The sequence below is a fragment of the Cervus elaphus genome, chromosome 28 (assembly GCF_910594005.1).
Source record: "Cervus elaphus chromosome 28, mCerEla1.1, whole genome shotgun sequence".
Lineage (NCBI taxonomy): Eukaryota > Metazoa > Chordata > Mammalia > Artiodactyla > Cervidae > Cervus > Cervus elaphus.
Genome location: NC_057842.1, coordinates 14,347,557 through 14,369,746, shown reverse-complemented (window position 1 = coordinate 14,369,746; position 22,190 = coordinate 14,347,557). Strand labels below are relative to the sequence as shown.

The 22,190-nt window shown below is 41.0% G+C and overlaps 1 protein-coding gene across 49 annotated transcripts in view; it reads right to left on the bottom strand.

The window, feature by feature from the left end:
- RIMS1 (regulating synaptic membrane exocytosis 1) overlaps positions 1-22,190 on the bottom strand; it is a 578,197-nt gene that overhangs the window by 58,988 nt on the left and 497,019 nt on the right. For 23 of the 49 annotated variants that reach the window (XM_043890084.1, XM_043890085.1, XM_043890086.1 and 20 more), the window contains one exon: positions 15,889-16,124. The exons of 21 other annotated variants lie outside the window; for them this stretch is intronic. In XM_043890084.1, coding sequence (XP_043746019.1) covers positions 15,889-16,124 — 236 coding nt within the window. The remainder of the gene's footprint in view (positions 1-15,888; positions 16,125-22,190) is intronic. 5 more of the 49 variants (XM_043890091.1, XM_043890095.1, XM_043890100.1 and 2 more) reach the window with 1 other exon arrangement.

The window sequence follows — 22,190 nt, the reverse complement described above, 5'->3', positions numbered from 1 at the left end:
AAATTACCTTTGAAAATTATCCACTAAATATAGCATGTCTCAATATTAAAGGATCAGTGAGTCACCATCTGAGCTCTTCTCAATATGTCAGCATAACATGAATCCAAGATCCTCCTGATGTGAAGACACTCGGTTGTGTGAGAGCAAAACACGCCTGCTGCAGGATAACCGTCCTGGGGAAACACACCTGCTGCAGGATAACTGTCCTGGGGAAACACGCCTGCTGCAGGATAACCGTCCTGGGGAAACACATCTGCTGCAGGATAACTGTCCTGGGGAAACACGCCTGCTGCAGGATAAGCGTCCTTGGGGAAATACACCTGCTGCAGGACAACTGTCCCTGGGGAAACACGCCTGCTGCAGGATAACCGTCCCTGGGGAAACACATCTGCTGCAGGATAACCGTCCTGGGGAAACACATCTGCTGCAGGATAACCGTCCCTGGGGAAACTCATCTGCTGCAGGATAACCGCACCTGGGGAAACACATCTGCTGCAGGATAAGCGTCCTGGGGAAACACCCCTGCTGCAGGATAACCGTCCTGGGGAAACACATCTACTGCAGGATAACCGTCCCTGGGGAAACACATCTGCTGCAGGATAACCGTCCTAGGGAAACACATCTGCTGCAGGATAACTGTCCTGGGGAAACACATCTGCTGCAGGATAACTGTCCTGGGGAAACACATCTGCTGCAGGATAAGCGTCCTTGGGGAAATACACCGGCTGCAGGACAACTGTCCCTGGGGAAACACGCCTGCTGCAGGATAACCGTCCCTGGGGAAACACATCTGCTGCAGGATAACCGTCCTGGGGAAACACATCTGCTGCAGGATAACCGTCCCTGGGGAAACTCATCTGCTGCAGGATAACCGCACCTGGGGAAACACATCTGCTGCAGGATAAGCGTCCTGGGGAAACACCCCTGCTGCAGGATAACCGTCCTGGGGAAACACATCTACTGCAGGATAACCGTCCCTGGGGAAACACATCTGCTGCAGGATAACCGTCCTGGGGAAACACATCTGCTGCAGGATAACTGTCCTGGGGAAACACATCTGCTGCAGGATAAGCGTCCTTGGGGAAATACACCGGCTGCAGGACAACTGTCCCTGGGGAAACACGCCTGCTGCAGGATAACTGTCCTGGGGAAACACATCTGCTGCAGGATAACCGTCCCTGGGGAAACACATCTGCTGCAGGATAACCGTCCCTGGGGAAACACACCTGCTGCAGGATAACCGTCCCTGGGGAAACACATCTGCTGCAGGATAACCGTCCCTGGGGAAACACACCTCCTGCAGGATAACCGTCCTGGGGAAACTCATCTGCTGCAGGATAACCGTCCCTGGGGAAACACACCTGCTTCAGGATAACCGTCCCTGGGGAAACACGCCTGCTGCAGGATAACCGTCCTGGGGAAACACGCCTGCTGCAGGATAACCGTCCCTAGGGAAACACACCTCCTACAGGATAACCGTCCTGGGGAAACTCATCTGCTGCAGGTTAACCGTCCTGGGGAAACACATCTGCTGCAGGATAACTGTCCCTGGGGAAACTCATCTGCTGCAGGATAACTGTCCCTGGGGAAACACGCCTGCTGCAGGATAACCGTCCTGGGGAAACACACCTGCTGCAGGATAACCATCCTAGGGAAACACATCTGCTGCAGGATAACCGTCCTGGGGAAACACATCTGCTGCAGGATAACCGTCCCTGGGGAAACTCATCTGCTGCAGGATAACCGTCCTAGGGAAACACATCTACTGCAGGATAACCGTCCCTGGGGAAACACATCTGCTGCAGGATAACCGCACCTGGGGAAACACATCTGCTGCAGGATAAGCGTCCTGGGGAAACACCCCTGCTGCAGGATAACCGTCCTGGGGAAACACATCTGCTGCAGGATAACCATCCCTGGGGAAACACATCTGCTGCAGGATAACCGTCCCTGGGGAAACACATCTGCTGCAGGATAACCGTCCCTGGGGAAACACATCTGCTGCAGGATAACCGTCCCTGGGGAAACACATCTGCTGCAGGATAACCGTCCTGGGGAAACACATCTGCTGCAGGATAACCGTCCTTGGGGGAACACGCCTGCTGCAGGATAACCGTCCTGGGGAAACACACCTGCTGCAGGATAACTGTCCCTGGGGAAACACGCCTGCTGCAGGATAACCGTCCCTGGGGAAACACATCTGCTGCAGGATAACCGTCCTGGGGAAACACATCTGCTGCAGGATAACCGTCCTTGGGGGAACACGCCTGCTGCAGGATAACCGTCCTGGGGAAACACACCTGCTGCAGGATAACTGTCCCTGGGGAAACACGCCTGCTGCAGGATAACCATCCTGGGGAAACACATCTGCTGCAGGATAACTGTCCCTGGGGAAACACATCTGCTGCAGGTTAACCGTCCTAGGGGAAAGATGCCTGCTGTTTGATAACTGTCCTTGAGTAACTTCTAAGTTCATCTTGTGAGTGGGACTTCCACAGACACTTAAATACTTAAACCACACCACTGGAGAACCAGAAAAATCTTACAGGAATTCAGAGACCACTTTAGCCCCGACAGGAGGTTGGGATTTCAGTAGGGACTGGATGCAGAGAAAGATTTTGACAGGCTAAAAAAATGGTGCAAATGAACTTCCTTACAAAACAGAAGCAGTCACAGACACAGAAAACAAATGTAGTTACCCAGGAGATAAAGGGATGGGGGATAAACCGGGAGACTGGGGTTGACATATATACGTTAATATATAAAAAATAGATAACAGATACCTGCTGTATAACATAAGGAAGTCTACCCAACACTTTGTAATGACCTACATAGGAAAAGGATTTAGAAAGAATGAATATATGTGTATGTTTAACTGACTCCTTTTGCTGTTCCACAGGAACTAAGACAAGAGTGTAAATCAATTATATACCAATGAAAATTAATTTTAAAAAAAGAACTTTGCAACACCTGTAAAGATACAAAGAAGGAAGCTTTAAGGTATGTTTTGTGAACTGAAGGGAGGTAAGTCTGGCTGGGGCACTGTCAGTAAGGAAGTGACGTGTAAGAGAAACCTTTAGTCATGTCAAATAAAAATAAATAAATAATCTTCATAAAAATTTTTCTATTATACACATCTCCTCAGTTTATATCTGCAGAATACCTGTGACCTCTACTGTAAGTTAAATTTTCTCCCAATCAAATTCATGCCCGTTGACTTTCTGGGACCTTAGTAAGAACAGTCTGGGGAAACTGAGTAGGCAGAATTCAGACCGGAGTGTGAGGAGGACTCAGTGACTTGTGAAGAAAGGGAATCCAGAAAACTCTTTCTGAACTTTCATTCATTCCGAACCGTCTGCGTGTGCCCAGGCTAGGCCATGTGCTAAATGCTGGGCATGTAATCACCAGTGAAATAACTAAGTCCCTGAGTGCCCAACTGTGAAAATGAAGTGCTTTCGAGGGAAAGTTCTTTTACTACTTTATGTCAGCAGCTAAATCAGGGATCAATTTTTAGAGCAAAGTTGAAGATCTAAAGATTCTTACCCTGGCGGAGATATACTTTCATTTTGGAGACTCATTGACCTAATGACAGATGATATCGATGGGCCCACCGTATAAATGAACCTCCACATGAGTAAGGGAGGAAAGAGCAAAGTTCATGGTGTAATAGTATAAACTAACAACCGCCTTTGAAAACCAGAGACCCTGTTTAGGGAACTATAGAAAAGGTCCTGTTCCAATAGAACCCCTGAGTTCTCACGCTGGAGCAACAGCCATAAAACTTTCTTTAATAAAATAATAATAATAATACATTTTAATTGGAGGATAACTGCATTACAAAGTCGTGTTGGTTTTTGCTGTACAACGTGAATCAGTCATAAGTATGCATATATCCCCTCCCTTTTGAGCCTCCCTCCCACCTCCTATCCCACTCAAGAAAAACATGTATCATATATATATATATATATGGAGTCTATAAAAATGATCCTGAAACTTGCTTTTTAAAGGACCAGAGAGTTAATATTTCAGGCTGTACAGGCCACATGGTCTCCGCTTTCTTAGCATGAAAGCCATCAGGGAACACCTGTATAAACCTGGTGTTCAAAACCAGTTTTGAACACCTGCACAAAACTGTATTTATGGATGCCAACCCTGAATTTCACATCTTTTCATGAGTTACAAAATATTATGATTTTTTTCCAACCATTTGAAAAAAACAGAAAAATTATGCTTAGATCATGGGCCATTAAAAAACACAGGCTGTGGGCCAGAGCAGGCTGACCCCGGGCCTTGTATAGAAGAGGCTGGGTAAAGGTCCGGGGAGGAGGCCTTACAGGTCAGGGAGCCCACAGATGCCCGCTGTGTGCGCAGAGTGGCATGTGCAACCACGTCTAGGCAGGTACCTGAGGTCAGTGCTGCGACCCCACTGGCTCTCAGAGGGCGTCGGACAGGAGGAACTTTGGAAGCACTGATGCAGAAAGAGTCCAGTCTCCTCCAGCCCCATGAGCAATACCACCGACACTGTTCTTTGCCTGCTGTTCTTATCTTTGTTTTCTCAGAGTTATTAAAGTCGCTAACCATTACTATTATTGATTCCTTTTCATATGCCAAGTCCTTTGCTAAACTCTTAACATAGATACTCATTTAATCGTCTCAACAGTATTCTCAGGTCGGTGTGGTTTACCATTCCATTTCAGAGTTGGGGAAACTGAGGCTCAGAAAGGCCTTCCCCTTTCTGTTTTCTTCTATTTTATACATCTACTTCCCTTTTGGAAGAGGATCTAGAAAATAGATCTGCATTTTCTCCCTAAGCACATTCATTGACCCCAGTTGCCATTTATATGCTGACGATCCCCAATATCCTCAAAAACCCCTTCCAATCACTGCCCCCACTGCAAGCTGGACCAAAGTGACAAATAATGTTTTTCCCCAACAATCACTCTCCTTAAAAGGCAACATCACACATGTCTTGTGTCTCGTGTCTGACATCCCATCCTCTGAGCCACTAACTCCTAGATACAAAGCACTGTGATTCCTTCTATATTGATCCACCTTTTCCCAAATCAACCCAACCTTCTTTAGTGGTCATCCTAAATACAGATTATTTTAAAAGCTAAAAAAAAAAAGGCCATATTTAAGAACAAAATGAAATATTGTGAAACTATGATTGTTTCTAAAAAGCTAAAAAGAGAGGTATTTCTCTGTGTGTCCATGAAGTTGAATGAGATTACGGTGAAGTGGTTATGAACATAAGTTCTACTTGAACTTCTAAGGGTTGTTTGGCCTTGGACAAGTCATGAGACCCATAAAGTGTCAATAATAATAGTGCCTCGTGGCTGTGTCTTGAGAACTACAGAAAAAATAATTAAAATGCAAAATAATTAAAATGCCAGCTGGCTGATGGTGATTAATAAATAATAGCTTTAATTGCTGATGGTGTTATCAATATTAGTAGTAAAATGCATAAAAGATTAGCTAATCATACACTCCTAATATTTTTGCAGTGAATTTGCAATAAGTGGTGATACTACAGGAGTCTGATGAATCTTCTTTTTACTCTTTTTGGGTTTAAAACTGAAAAAAACCATTAGCAAAGAAATCAATCAAAAAATCTTTATTGAAAGTCAGTCTGCATTAGATGAGGATGCACTGAAATTGGTCATCTGGAAAAATAACCAGACATATTTCTTGTTACATTTAAGCTACCTGAAACACTTTAGAACATCCATTCTGAAACTAATCTCATGTGTAAAAATTACTTTAGTACCGGTTAACAAGAATTTATAATTATAATTAAAGGAATTTATAATTAAAGGTATACTTAGTATTATGCTTTTAAGTCACTTAATAAATGTATTTCTTTCTTCCTCCAAGTCCTAAAATTCAAATAATTATAAAAATGAATTCCACTATTTTCTGCCAAATCAAACTAAAAGTGTATCTACCTATTAGCCACACCAAACTTTATAGTTCAGAGCAAAGAAAAGAACAAAAATAGAGCAGCTGGCGTGTATTTAAAACTACGAATCCTTATTAGGGCATCTCTTGATGCAGATGAGTTACTCTTGCGGCATTAAATCTCTATTAACAGTAGTGAATTCCTAAGCCAGACAGCAGCAGTAAATAAAAGAACTCATGCTTACATTCATCTGATGGTTTTGCAGACCAAAAATCATTTCTGGCACCAGGACCGTGCGTTCAGGAAACAAAGAACATGAAACATGACGTTCCTCAGAATGCTTCCCTAGCACTGTTAAATGATTAAATGAGGCACAGACAAGGAACTTCAATTTCAGCAAGATTTTCACCTACAGTAGCTCTCAGTTTCTGAAACTTTGGAGGGGGGTGCCCATTCTTTGTAAAAGTGTTTTGCTTCCAGTATTAACATCAGCAGAGTCAAGAAAACTTTTCTTAGACTGTCCAATAAAATCACTGTGGCCCCCTCTCCTCCAGCGCTACAATAGCTTGTGCAAAGAAACAGGCAGAGAGCATGTACCAAGAAGCACTAGATTTAAACCATGCAGAATATTCTGGTAAATTGGATAGCTTGGAAAGATTAAAAACAAGTCCTAAGGCAAACGTAAGACAATCATTTTCTCCAAGTAAATAAAGTATGAGGTCTAAGCTGGTGCATGGTTTATTTTATGACTTGCCTTAACTGTGTGGCTTTGAAGAAGAAAACTGGAAAAAGATAAGCAGAAGAGCATTTAATAACTTGGACATTTTCTTGGAACGCATATTGACTACGAACAACATAAATTTTAAAATAATGCCTTGAGCTCATGGGTAAATTAGCTTTTTCAGGAACTATTCCTTTAGGGATAAGTGGATTACAGTTCAAGTTTTGTGTATATTGTTATTTTCTTGACAATGGATCAAGGGTACTATGGTTAGTTTCTATCTATGTCTTGAGAAGTTAGAGATATGCCTTGGATATTCATTAACTCTTATTAAGCTATTCTAAAATGAACTACCCTTAAGTCTAGCTAAAACTTCTTAGAATACTTAAGTTTTAACCCATATGATTTTGTAGAATAATGAACTCTATCTATACAGTTTTTAATACTCTTTGGGCCTTCTGAAATGTTTCTCTTCATCCCCATGATGGTAATGAAATAATTTCCTTGAGCTAAATTGCCAAAGGAAAAAAAAAAAAAAAAAGTCTTTTTGATCCATATTCTTTTTTTTTAAAGTTTTCTTTTTTTTTCCTAATGTGTACCATTTTCAAAGTCTCTATTGAATTTGTTACACTATTACTTCACAGGCTTCCCAGGTAACTCAGTGGTAAAGAATCTGCCTGCCAATGCAGAAGGTTTGATCCCTGGGTAGGGAGGATCCCCTGGAGGAGGAAATGGCAACCCACCACAGTAATCTTGCTGGTAAATCCCATGGACAGAGGAGCCTGATGGGCTACAGTCCATGGCCATGGGGTCGCAGAGTTAGACACAACTGATCGACTGTATGCACGCACACTGTTACTTCTCTTTTCATGTTCTGGATTTTTGGTGGGATCTCAGCTCCCCAACCAGGGATTGAACTTGTACTCCCTGCATTGGAAGGCAAAGTCTTAACCACTGGACCACCAGGGAAGTCCCCTGACCCATATTCTGAGTGAGAATAAGGTCTGCTCTCTGCCTTGGGAAGGGGAATATCTACAGATAAGAGAGAAGGCAGGACTTCCCCTTTCTCCAGTGAGACTAATATTCATACTGCAGACAGTCACCTAAGGAGCAGATGGCATCCCAAGACAGTGAACTTCCAAAATGGGTCTGGATCCAACCAATCCTCGTGTCAGAATCCACAAGAACTCAAAGACTCAACAATGACTGCAGAAATCCTGGGAGGACAGCAGAGATGCAGAAACTTTGGGGATGACTTGAGAGATATAAGAACAGCCACACACACAAAAAAAAAAGAACAGCCACGATGAATCACAAGCCTGCAGGGATGACATGAACCCTAGGAGATGTTTCTAAAGCTACTTTCAGAGACTTCCGTCAACCAAACTCAGGAACGTGGGCAGGGGTTGGCCGTACTCTGATCCATGCAAATGACCATCTCACTACTAAGCTCTTCACCCTGAACCCCTCCCTCTAACCGCATCGCCCTGGACACAGGCTCCTTCACGACTCAGGAATCCCACCGCAATACTCCTCTGGATTTCAACCATTTCGTCTATCAAACAGGGACAGTACCATCTTGCCCACTCTCCAAGAATAACCTTGTGTCCTCAAATTAACTACTTTGCTCTTTGGGATTTTGCTCCAATACTTTAAATTTTTTGTATTGTATCTCAAATTTTTCCATATCTTCACCCAGAGGTACCTCTTCCACATGTCATCCTGGAAAAATGCCCAGATCCCCTTTGTTCTGAGACACGTGCATGCACACGCATGTGCACACACACACATACACTTTACCTGCTCCTAACACCCTTTCGATGACAGTCTGGTACATGAAAAATAGTCAATAAATGCTGGTATAATGAATGAAAGACAGACTGTTCACACTGAGCTCTTCCCTTCATGCCTTCTGAAGATAAGTTTGTAGTAATTCCCTCTCTCTCATCTTTTCAGCACCACTCATCTGATAGGTTTTAGGGTTTTGGGGAATCCCTGCTCTGACTCACTGTCGACCCTCCAGCCTGATCTTCAGCAGTCCCATCCCAGATCTAGGAGATGGTGGTTCCAGCTGAAACGCGGACAGAATGGAGAGAGGAACGGTCTCCCTCCTGGCGAGCCACCCACACTGAGGACCCCTGTCCTTCCCCACTGGGCCAGGAAGAGAGACCTGCAGGTGCAAACTCCAATGGTCTGTTCTCACTTCCTGGCCTTCCCGTCCTTCTGGGGATTAAGCAGCCACTCTGGGAAACCCTCCCTTCCCTCGGGTCTATTTCTCCTTCTGGTTGCTCACTCACTCTTTCCCTGAATCCTGCCCACCCCCATTCCCTTGCCAGTTACCCCTACATGTGGGTCTCTCATTTTGTCCCCTCTCCATTTGGGCCCCTACTTTATCACAACAAGCTCATCCCTGGCCCTCTTTATGGCTCTTTTTCTACCTACGTCACATTTTTCCATTTCATCCACTAGCCTCACCCTGACCTTTCTGCTTCCTCACTATTTTGTACATCTTGCTTCCACTTAAGCTTCTGGGGACACAGTTTTCTTTCTTCTATTTTCAATTAAAAGCTCTTCATAAAAACAGTGAGCAGAGTCCTTTAAATGGTTTCAAGACCTGGCTCCAATCTTCTTTCCAAAACATATGTCCCATTACGGCTCTTTCATACATCTTTGCTTCAGCCAAATTGTGTTCATAGGCTAGGCAATTTATTGACACACATCTTGTGTTTTCCTTCCAGTATTTTTTCTTCCCCTTTCCACAATATACTGGCCTCTTAATAATTGCCACAAAATTATTTTATGCTTCCTTGCGTCACGATTTCTGAAGAAAAACGGCAGAAGGAAGGCAGGCCTAAAACTTCAGTCTTTTGGAAATGTCTGAGCCTAGAACAGATGACACTAAATGTGTCAGGTCAGGAAGGCAGAAGAAGCAGGCATAGCTGGGCTTCTGGACTCGGTGCAGTCCGTGAGGACCTGGGCCCTGTTCCACTCACCCTGGTGTAACAGAGGACAAGAGGAAGAAGCACAGTGTGGCTGGAAGGTTTTTTCTTTTTTAATTAAAAAAATTTTTTTCATTTATTTATATTAGTTGGAGGCTAATTACTTTACTATATTGTAGTAGTTTTTGCCACACTTTGATATGAATCAGCCGTGGATTTACATGTGTTCCCCATCCCGATCCCCGCTCCCGCCTCCCTCCCCATCCCATCCCTCTGGGTCTTCCCAGTGCACCAGCCCTGAGCACTTGTCTCACGCATCCAACCTGGGCTGGTGATCTGTTTCACCCTTGATAGCATACTTGTTTCAATGCTGTTCTCTCTGAACATCCCACCCTCGCCTGCTCCACAGAGTCCAACAGTCTGTTCTATACATCTTTGTCTCTTTTTCTGTCTTGCATATAGGGTCATCATTACCGTATTTCTAAATTCCATATATATGTGTTAGTATACTGTATTGGTGTTTTTCTTTCTGGCTTACTTCACTCTGTATAATGGGCTCCAGTTTCATCCACCTCATTAGAACTGATTCAAATGTATTCTTTTTAATGGCTGAGTAATATTCCATTGTGTATATGTACCACAGCTTCCTTATCCATTCATCTGCTGATGGGCATCTAGGTTGCTTCCATGTCCTGGCTATTATAAACAGAGCTGTGATGAACATTGGGGTGCACGTGTCTCTTTCAGTTCTGGTTTCCTCGGTGTGTATGCCCAGGAGTGGGATTGCTGGGTCATATGGCAGTTCTATTTCCACTTTTTTAAGGAATCTCCACACTGTTCTCCACAGTGGCTGTACTAGTTTGCATTCCCACCAACAGTGTAAGAGGGCTCCCTTTTCTCCATATCCTCTCCAGCATTTATTGCTTGTAGACTTTTGGATAGCAGCCATCCTGACTGGTGTGAAATGGTATTATATATAGACTCAGATTTCTCTCAGAGGGAGTGTGAATCATTTTAAAGTCACTGAAGCTTTTTGTTTGTTTGTTTGCTTGTTTATCTGTGTCCAGATGAGAGTTTTTCTTAATCATTATTTCCTTATTGCTTTGCTCATGGCAATGGCCCCAGAGTGTTTGTGTTTGCAACAAGTTGACAGTGAAGTTGGGATCTACAGGAATTCAGAGGAAAAAGAGACTAGAAAATCTTGAAATAACACCATGAGATGAATTAAGAGGATTTTGAGCAGGTCTTGAAATAAAGGATTTGCACAGGGGAAACAGAAATGTGGATGGTGGAAAATGTTGGAACGGTACAAAATATCTGTTCTTAAAGGAACACAGAAGTGACTTTTTTAGTATGGCCTTAGTACATGATAATTAACTTGATTATTTGACAGTATAACAAAGTCCTGTGACATTTTCCATAATTTAATCAATGTAAAACCACCAAAATCCTGCCAGTTTGTAGGAAAAGATGATATTAATCTAGTTAATGAAGTATCATCAGCTGTTAATGATATAACAAGTAATAATTACATTAAATGTCTAGACTATAATCAGCTGCTAATTCTGTATGTGTTCTTATCCTAAGAAATTCAGTCCTTTGACCAAACTGTCTTCCCACTTCCCTTGGGAATACACATAAATGACACTGGGTATTATCACATTTGGCATCTGGCTTTACGTTTTCTTATTGAGTTCTTCGATTCTTGTTTATTTCAAATGTGAATGATTTCTGTCCACTGGGAATAATGCTTCTAAATTTTGAAATACCCATTGTTCCTGGTACAGTCCTGGAGAGACAGATATTCAATAATATGATAAAGTAAATTAAGTAGTTTCTAGCTTATAAAGCTGATAATACTTTTACATCTATAGGTGTCTTCTTCAAAAAAGCTAAAAGTTCTCATTACAATGTTTTTGTCTCCAATCATGGATTGCAGTTATACACACACACCTGTGCCTGTATAACTTAGGGGTACATGGAAAAAGCTCTAGAAATGCAAACATCCTGGTTTCAATCATTTAGATATATGAATACTTATCATTATTATGGTAACTATCACCACAATCATCTTCACGTGTTGGTAAATACAGGGTGTACATAAGGATGCTCTTCATGAAGAGCCTTCATTCTTAGTGAGGCAAACCTCAGCCTACAAAGGCCAGGCTATACCTACATTAGGCCCAAAGCCCCCCTCATATCCTAAGGCCTGGCCCTACATTGAGCAAACCAGAGCTCCATTCAGTTCCAAAACACTCCTGGATCAGGGGCTTTTCCTTAAAGTTTCCTTTTCCTTCCACTTCTTATACCCTTTTCAATCTAATTCAGATGTTGCACACCAAACAAGTTTTGAGTTATGTGCCTGATGGTTTGAAGCCATTCATTAGCAGTAGCATTTTTGGAAACATTTCTGTTTATATCACTCTCCCAGTTAAAAAATATTTTTAAAAATTCCTACTTCCATTATGCATATTGTGCTAAAGGTGATTTTAAAATATTAACATTGTTTATACTTGAAATATTCAACATAAATAATTATACATAATTGAAGAGCACAGTAAATATATTGAGGTGCACAGTAAGTAACATATAAGTGCAAAGTAAATGTAATATACTTACATATCACATATATAATTTACTACATAAATATATGTATATATATATATATAATTTACTATGCTTTTCATTTTTTGCAAATAAATTTTACTTGATTTTGAACAAAGAAGCAAATAAACTCCTTGAGCAAACCTGTGGCTATAAAAACAAAAACAAATAAAACAACATACTTGAAATCTCCCATTCTAAAAAGAGCTGGTTAAACATTATTTCTGATTGCTTCATGTTTCCCTGAGTATCCATCATCTTTGTGGCAGAGATGCTTGGGGAAGATACCAGAGACTCACTGCCATAGAATCCCTTAAACTTTTTTTTTTTTTTTTTACAAACATAAGAAGACATTTACATTAAACATAATACATACTATTCCACAGAATACCCAGCTTGTTTTATTCCATAACACTGCCTTCTTCTTCCAAATCTTTGATTAACTGACACCATTGGACAACCTGTTTTAGCTAAACAGATAAAGATGTGGTACATATATGCAATGGAATATTACTCAGCCATAAAAAAGGATGAAATAAATCTATTTGCAGCAACATGGTTGGACCTCAAGATTATCACACTAACTGAAGTAAGACAGAGAAAGAAAAATAACATATGATATCATTTATATGTGGACTCTAAAATACAACATAATGAATTTATTCACAAAACAGAAATGGACTCACAGATATAAAGGAGAGACTTGTGGTTGCCATGAGGGAGGCAACTTGGGGAGGGATGGACTGCGAGTTTGGGATTAGTAGATGCAAGTGATTACATATAGGATGGATAAACAATAGGATTCTACTGCATTGCACAGGGAACTAAATTCAAGATCTTATGATAAATCATCATGGAAGAGAATATGAAAAATAATATGCATATATGCATATATATATATATAATAATATTGGGCTTCCCAGGTGGCTCAGTGGTAAAGAATCTGCCTTAGAGAGGAAATGGCAACCCACTCCAGTATTCTTGCCTAGACAATCCCATGGACAGAGGAGCCTGGTGGGCTACAGTCCATAAGGTTGCAAAGAGACTGACATGACTGACTGACTGAACACACACACACGCGTTATAATATATATATATAGATGAATCACTTTGCTGTATAGCAGAAATTAACACAACATTGTAAATCAACTATTTTAATGAAATACTAAAAATTTGTCTTAATTATGCATATATTTAGAAGCCCCCCAAAACCCTCACCAGTCTATAATTATTGCGTTCACTTTACACTAAAGACATCTAAATGAAATATGATAATGTTTCTTAAAATTGGACAAATATCACATAGTTTTCTCTAGAATGACGGACCTGGGGGGAAGCGAGTTAAAGGAACATTTTAAAAAGTAGAAAACTATTCTAAGGGTTTGTAACTATACATACTATGGCATTACTGAAAGGAAGGCCTCAAAATTCAGATTTGTGGAGATGTTCTACTTATTTAAAGTAGGCCATCCAAGGGGTTTCTTATAAGAAATTAAAATTAAGGAATAATTCTTTGGAGGACAAATATGGAAAAATAAATTTTATGATCATATACAGTCTTAATACCTCAGTTGGTAAAGTATCTGCCTGCAATGCAGGAGACCCCGGGTTGATCCCTGGGTTGGGATGATCCGCTGGAGAAGGGATAGGCTACCCACTCCAGTATTCTTGAGTTTCCCTTGTGGCTCAGCTGGGGAAGAATCTGCCTGCAATGCAAGAGACCTGGGTTTGATCCCTGGGCTGGGAAGATCCCCTGGAGAAGGGAAAGGCTACCCACTCCAGTATTCTGGCCTGGAGAATCCCCTGGATTGTATAGTCTATGGGGTCGCAAAGAGCTGGACATGACTGAGCGACTTTCACTTTCACACAGCAGCTGAAGCAACAAAAAACACGATTTCTTAGAATGAGAATTCTGAATTTTGGTGACTCTTCACAGGAGAGAGAAAATATAACCACTGATAAAGGGGGAAAAAATCACTTGTAAAAGAAGCAACAGGGAGAAGAACCAGGCCACCCACTGAAACAAGGAGAGATAACAGGGTTGTCACCGCTGGTCAGTTACCTTGGGAGGATGAAGAAGAATGAGAAAACATGTTACCAAATGTAAGACACAATCATGATGCAGAAGAAGAAACATCAATTCCTACACCTGGGAAGTTCAGGGGTGGACTTTCAGTCAAACCCATCCGCTAAACAGGCAAACTGAGCCCCAGAGGGCAAGTCAAAGTTCATTCCTCAGTCACTTTGGAATAGAACTATTTTGTTATCTTGGCTTTGTCATCCTTTTTGCCCCTTGCCTTGAAACCTGATCTCTGAAACCAGGGTATTCAGTGGAAGTTACTACTATACAGGGAAGTTACACTGCTTCCCTAGAAGGACATTAAAGAGAATTTCCATTTCATCCAAGTGATAAAGTGATGTGAAGTCTGATGGTCAAAGTCCATCCACACCCCACACTGGAAAGGATCATTTATTACATCAATCCTACAAACCACTAAGCACCAGGGTCAAAAATAAAAGAAGCAAAAGAAATGAAAAAACACCTCCTACTCTTAAGGAGTAAGGAAGACACATGATTTTCCTTCAAAATGAACAGCCCAACCCCCTGGGATGGCAGAGAGGCAGCTCCTAGACCCCGGATAACATCGGTCCTTTCTAATCCTATGATTTTCAGAAAGACAAACCTCTGCTCTGATAAACAGCTATGTGTGCTAGTTCAATTTCTGAATGGCTCAAAAATTCCAATTTCTAATTTATTCGTCACTTTGTCCAGTAAAATGCATAATATAAAACACGTAGTTTCCAGGATGCCAAGTTAACTATAAAAAAACATTTCATGAAAGTGTTTTAGTGTAAGCAAATTACTATTAGCATAAGTAAATTTTGCAATAAGACTTTCACTCTTAAGGAACAAAAAATGGAACTAAGATTATGGCAGGAGAAACAAGTGCTGACAATTGATAACAGTTGCATATTTCACTTACCTTCGGTTTTCTGCAGTACTCAGCCTAGTAATGAATTATCTAATATGTAAGATCAAATGTTATATAATTTCAGGCAGTTTTTTTTAAATATTTTAGAATACATAACCATCCTCCCTTCTGTGTTTGCTTTCTTCTATATACCTTGTGGACATAAAGCTTTTAAGATTTATAAGGAGCAGAAAATGTTTGAAACTCAAATTTGTATTAAAACATTATTCTTTGCATGAATACACTGACCCATTTTTTTTCTAAAGTAAAAATAACCACTAGATTTTTACTTGCATTGAAAATACAGCAATCACAGTTCAGTTATTGCATTCACACACTTTTTCAAGTTGCACAACTGACCTTCTTTTCTATGACAATATGGAGTTAGTCTAAATTAGAAGTAATTGCATTAAGGAACATTTTGAAAAGGAGAATCCTGTTGCTTTTCTTGCATTTCAATCAATTTGGTTCTTTAATACTTCTTTGCATTTCCTTGCATATTTGTAAACATGGCTTAATTTTTTTTTTCACTTGAATGAGAACATCTGACCACTTTAGGGTTGACAAATGATACCCTGTTAGACAGCTGTACAGAAAAGAAGAATAAACTCACACGTGGAGGTTTCCAAAAACAGAAATAAACATTCTTCGCAAAGAAGAATCGATACACTGTAAAGCCCATCACGAGACAGCATGACGATCGACTCCGTCTCTCCAGTAAGAACTTGAGATGTCTGAGTTCATATCACTCACCTGTTTGGCTCAGCTGGGACGTGCTTCTGCTCCTTCGCGACACTATGGCAACCACTTTGGCACTCAGGCTGGACCTCCTCTTCTTCCCACCTGCTCCGACGGTGCCCACAGCTGTGTCCGACTGGCTGCCATCATTATGCTCCAATGTGTACATCTCTCCGCTCATGCTTGTGCTCTTGGTGATGGCTCTTCCGGAAGTCCCCATCCGTCTGCCTTGCATTTTAGGGGTAAATGAACTATATTTACAAAGTAAAAACATATATGCATCCATAAATTACAGGTCAGCATAACTGAAACTCTAAATCTCATTCATTTTGAAATAATCCAGGCAAAATTCTAGAGTGAAAAGCCAGCTGAGCAGTAGTCCTACAGCTATGGATACTCTTAAAATCACATCACCACTGTCAAATGTTTACTGGATGTAGCTTGAACAAGCGTTTCAACACAGAGTCATCTATCAACTCCTGGAAGAGAGGAGAAGGAAATGCAACAGATGCTAGTGATGGGGAAGTAAATGTAACTGATCGGTTTTGTCAACAGTTCCTCTGTTACTTTCAGGGAAAAGCCAAAATATTTCAGTCACTGAGAAAAGTTCATATACACTTCTGAGGGAAAAATATTGTTAAAAATGGATTCAGAATTTGCCACATGACAAGGTTTAAAAAAAATGAAAACAGCGTTTGTGCTGGATTCTCTTTGGGATTCCAACTCATAGGCACATCTTTTATTCTCTGAGGCTTAGTGAACCCAGGAAAGACTGTTAATCTGGCAAAACTCCCAGCCTCTCCCCTTCTGGTCCATCTTAGCCCCTCCTGGTCCATCTCCTCCACACAAGTTTCCTCTCATTTTCATCTTTGGACTCTTCAAACACACAGGTTCTGGGTCCAGATGTTCCCATTTTCATTCCTTTCTGCAAAACTTATTCGTCTGTGTCCTGAGCTTGCCTCAGTGTATCCGACTAAATCACTGGACTTCTTTCCCAAATGAATAAATTTCTGCTCAGAGTTTCAGCACCATAGAAAGTTAATGGACATACCTCTCTACCTGTCCAAGCAAAGGTGTATCTGTAAACTGGAGTCGGAAGCAGGGCAGAGGTTGCCAGGGGGTAGGCTTCTTTCTATCTTAATCGTGCTGTGTATGCATTTACATTATTGACATAGACTATCCTTTTTTGGCCCCAAAAAGGCCTGTTTTATATCTTTGAAACAGCCCTCTTATTTTATGTGCCCTGAAAATATCTGCAAAAACTGACTCCCATGACCTTTACCACCATCTGGATTTTCTATTTCTTGTCTGGAAATACTAAATATATCATTGAATATAGCTTAAGTGATGACATGTCTTATACCAGTCAGAATAGACCCTAATATGATGAGAAACGATAAAACAGAAAGCCTTGGTGATCATGTAACATGTCTGTGGTTACACACACAATGAGCGTTTCAGAGGAAAGGAAAACTGGTATGCGGGCTCAGACGGCAAGGAAAACAGAGGACTGCCTGGACCTCAGGATCCCTTCAGAGATGGTGAACGGAAACAGACCTGATCTGACCAGAATAACCTGGAATGTTAAACCCTGGCTGTGTCTTGAATCGGTCCATGCCGACACGCACCTGGCAGTGTTCAGGTATTCATACTGTCTCCCTCTACTCTAATCTTATCATGAAGCCACGTGTTCTTTAAAGCGATTTGCGAACCTGGCAATTCCGCTACGCATTTTATGCAGTCTCTTTTTCCAAACATTAAGAAGACAGTTTTACACATCATCAATTTAACACTCATTTCTGTGAGGTTTATATACCCAACTCTAGTGGACTTCCTTTTCAGGTAAATATCATGGCTGATTAATTTCATGTCCTCACCAATTTATTTGAATGCATTTCCTAACTCTGTGATCCTGCTCAAGTCCTCTCTTAGTGTCTGGTTTCTCTACTATTTTATTCACACGAGTCTGCTGAAGGATATACAGAAATGACAGGATTGGGTCAGTCTCACCATTGTAAGATCCATCTTCAGTCAAACACCTGTGACTGGAAATCCATAGTTCTTCATCTCTCCTCAGTCTCCTCAGCACACTCCCCACAGTGGTTAATGAAACCCTCTTTTCTAGGGATTTTATTTTTACCTTTATTGTAAAGTACATATAAACTAACACACGCCTTTTTTCTCCACGTGATTCTCATGAAAACAGAATTATATCACAACTCTTAATCTGTATTTTAAAAACCACTGCACAAAAATACTATTGCTAAATTTTAGATGGTGTTATTTAGGTTATAGAGAAGTTTGAAAGAACAGGAAGGTGTTTTCTATAACAGTTCTATTATGAAACTGTATCCAATGAATGAGGAAGATCCACAAATTTTTCATGGATAATTAATTACAGCAATGAAATGTTCTACAATGTCAACAAATAAAAATTCTGAAAAAATTCAGATAAATCTGTACAGTAAACAATTACCATTTTTTGGTGGGGGGTGATTTAAGAAGTTATATTAAAAGTAAATCTATGAATAAGACAGACACATTTCCTTTTTCCTCAAAAAATAAAATATTTTGTTTAGAAGCTCAAAATTATTATTATGTGATCTGAATAGCTTCCTAAAGAATTTAGAGCATCCTATGTTCAAATGGAACATGTTAGGGCATTTTCGATTCTGTTAGCTAACTGAAGGGAGAGGTTTGGAGTTGGGTCTAACCAACCAGATCAATTAAACCAATGGGAAGGTCAGAGTCTTAGCACAGATTTACCTCTGTTTGCCTGTTTCTCCTTTATTCTGCTTCCATCATCCAAAACTGATTCCTCCTTTAGATGTGCCTGAGTCCTTCAAGATGCCCTGGAAGGCCTTCTGCCTTTTAAAGCTTTTTGGAGGTCTCTGTTGAGCACTGACTGCTGCCTCCCACCCCTGCATTTTATATTTTGTACCGGTCACATTAAGACTTGAATACTTAAAATCAGCACACACCAAACATTGGCAGCATTCCTCCCATTGCTGAGTAAAGTGAAGTTCCGGCCTTTGCTCAGCTGTGCCCACTCCTTGCAATTCCATGAACTGTAGCCCGCCAAGCTCCTCTGTCAATAGAATTTTCCAGGCAAGAATACCAGAGATGGTTGCCATTTCCTCCTGCAGGGGATCTTCTCAACCCAGGGATCAACCCCAGCCCATGTCTCCTGTGTCTGCTGTATTGGTAGATGAATTCTTTTTTTTTTTTTTAACCTTAATTATTTTATTAGAAAATGTAGGTTATCTCCCGTTTTTTGGTAGATGGATTCTTTACCCAGCTGGGAAGCCCCTAAATTGAAGCTGAATCAGTGAGTTCTCACTATACAAACAGGCTGACACAACCCATCTTTAAAGATCAAACAAACAAAACATCCTCCTTCCCCCTTTGGAAGACTCTCCTTTAGTTACTGACTTTGTGCTGAAACCTCTAGGCTGTACATCCTCTCTCCCTATTCTCTCCTAAACCAAGCAAAACCAGGCTCTGACACCAGCACTTCATCCATACGGCCTTTTCCTCTCATCAAAGTCAAACAATGACCCCGCGTGGCAAAATCCTATTATTCTTCAGTCCTCATCCTTTTGACATCTTCATACATCGTGTATTCAACAAAGCATTTGATTCTGTTGATCCTGAGACACTCTATTCTCATAGGTTTTTCCCACCATGTGCCTCCTGGCAAGACTTTCATTCTCTTTCATCACTAAACCTGGAGTTCTCGACCCCCCGCTCCCCACACCTCCGTAACTTCAGCCAACCAACTCTCTAGGTGTCTCAGCTGGTTCCAAGTTTTACTTTCTTCTATGTTCTGCCAATTTTCACGGGTTTCCTCCACCTCATCGCAGCCCTTGACTCTAAATTTATGTACCTTACTTGTGAACTGCTTGGGTTTGTCTGATAAGGCTCTCAAAAATGTGTTCAACCCAATGAAAAACCTGTCTTCTCTAATCTTGCACAATATATTAAGGGCGTGCCAATTACCCAGTTGCTCAGAGTAATACCTGCATCCTTCCAGTAAAGAAAAAAAAAAAATCTAAACTTGGAAATGAGATTAGGAAAAAAAAAAAACAAAACTGCTTCACCTGTTAATGCCATATTTAAAGATTATCTAATAAGCACCCCAAGGACCTAAAGGTATCTGACTCTCTGGGGGAATGGAATATTTATTGACTTATTATTTACTCTTATAATAATTACAGCCCCAAAATTTTACAACTCTGTAAAAACGTTACAAAGTGGGGTTGCAAAGAGTCGGACACGACTAGGCGACTGAACTACAACAAAAAAAGATGTTAACTTGAAAAGAACTTATAAGGAGCAAATGATCACTATTTTGTAGTGAGGATAACTCCAAAGGATGGGGTTTTATTGAGCTAGAGAACATTATCCAGTTGGAATCAAACTGGATAATGTCCCAGCATTCTCTTTTTTCCGCAATGACTGTATATCTGTGTCTATATGCACATCATCTGAGGAACCAGTTTGACACTCTGTTGGTTTGCTCACTAATGAGTTAAAATTCTGACATTTCCTATATATTTTTCTGACAACTGCTTTAAATTTGAGGATTATGTTTCAAGAGTGTCGGAGATCCTGTAAAAATGCCCAGGTGGATATCTGCTGGACCTCTGGGCAGGGCGCCCCATGAATGCTCTGAGCCCAGTGATGCCTTTTTCTGGCTCCTGGATTTAATATCAAGAGACAACAGAACACTACTTTCAATCTCTGTTTTCTCTTAACTCTGGCCTTGTTTTGTTTCCTGCTGGTTCTGCTTCCTGGTGAATCTGGCTCTTCTTTTGCTTTGCCTGTGGCCAGTGGCAGCAAAAATAGAGGGTCTGTCTACGGATGAAATTGGGTCAATGGAAGATCTCAGAGATGTATTGAGAGCTGGGTGGCAGATGACAGAAAATCTGGTTTTTCTGCCTGTTAGTATGCTACAAAAGTTCGCATCATTCAAGAAAATGTCTTGTCCACAATAAAGAACAGCTCTTCATATTCTGGGGTTAGGTTTCCGTGTCCATTTCCATCTATGTCAAGTGGTAAAACTGGAACTACTAGTTTCCTCTGCATGTTTAAAAAAGTCTTTTCAATTGGCGAAAAATGTCTCTCACGTTCTGTGTACCTTAGGAATACTGGTCTGGGCAGACAGATATCAACTGAAAAGAGCTCCTGCTCTGATTGATCCATGTAGACATAGTTCTAATGCAGTTAACCAAAGAATTCCCAGGGGAAAAAAGAAACTGAACTTCTAATACTGTGAATATGCTTCTCTTTCAACAAAAAGCCATTTTTAAGAAATGGATGACTCAAAAGAATTTTAATGTAAGAATCTGAATCCACAACCAAAGTGAATTGTTTGAGATATCAAACAAATTTGATAAATTTGGCTTAAAAGAAGCTTTATGAAAACCACGATGAGAGACCACTTTGCAAGCACAGGCTAGCTACAGCAAAAAGGCGATGCTAACAGGTGCTGACGAGAATCTGAAGAAACTGGGCGCCTCACACATAGCTGGTGGCAGTGTAAAATGCAGTCACTTTGGAAACAGTTTGGCAGTTTAGTTAAATAAAACTTAGAGTTAAATTAAACTTTGAGTTGTCATACTACTCAGTAATTTCATTCTTAGATATATCCATGAGAGAAGTGAAAACATATCCAAATGCTTACACAGGAACATTCAGATTAGCATTATTCCTAACACTTTAAAAAGAAAACAACCCAAATGCCTCTCAAATGATGAATGGAAACAACGTGTTTTATCCATGCCATGGAATACTATCACTCATAAAAAGAATGGTACATGTTACAAAGTTGAAAACATTATACCACATGAAAGAAGCCAGCTACCAAAGGTTACATACTATCTGGGTGCATGCCTGCTAAGTCGCTTCAGTCATGTCTGACTCTGTGTGACCCCATGGACTGTACCCCACCAGGCTCCTCTGCCCATGGGATTCTCCAGGCAAGAATGCTGCAGTGGGTTGCCATGTCCTCCTCCAGGGGATCTTCCCAACCCAGGGTTTGAACGAGCATCTCTTACATCTCCTGCATTAGCAGGCAAGTTCTTTACCACTAGCGCCACCTGGGAAGCTCACATACTGTATAATTCCATCTAAATTAAGTGCCAAATCAAGAGACAAATGTGGATAAGTGATCACCAGGGGCTAGAACAACAAGGGGAGGGGTATATGCCAAGGGTTATGGGTTTCTTTGGGAGATGATAAAAATGGTCTCAAGTTACATAGTGGTGATGGTTGCATAGCTAATTGTGAATATACTAAAAACTGCTGAATGTATT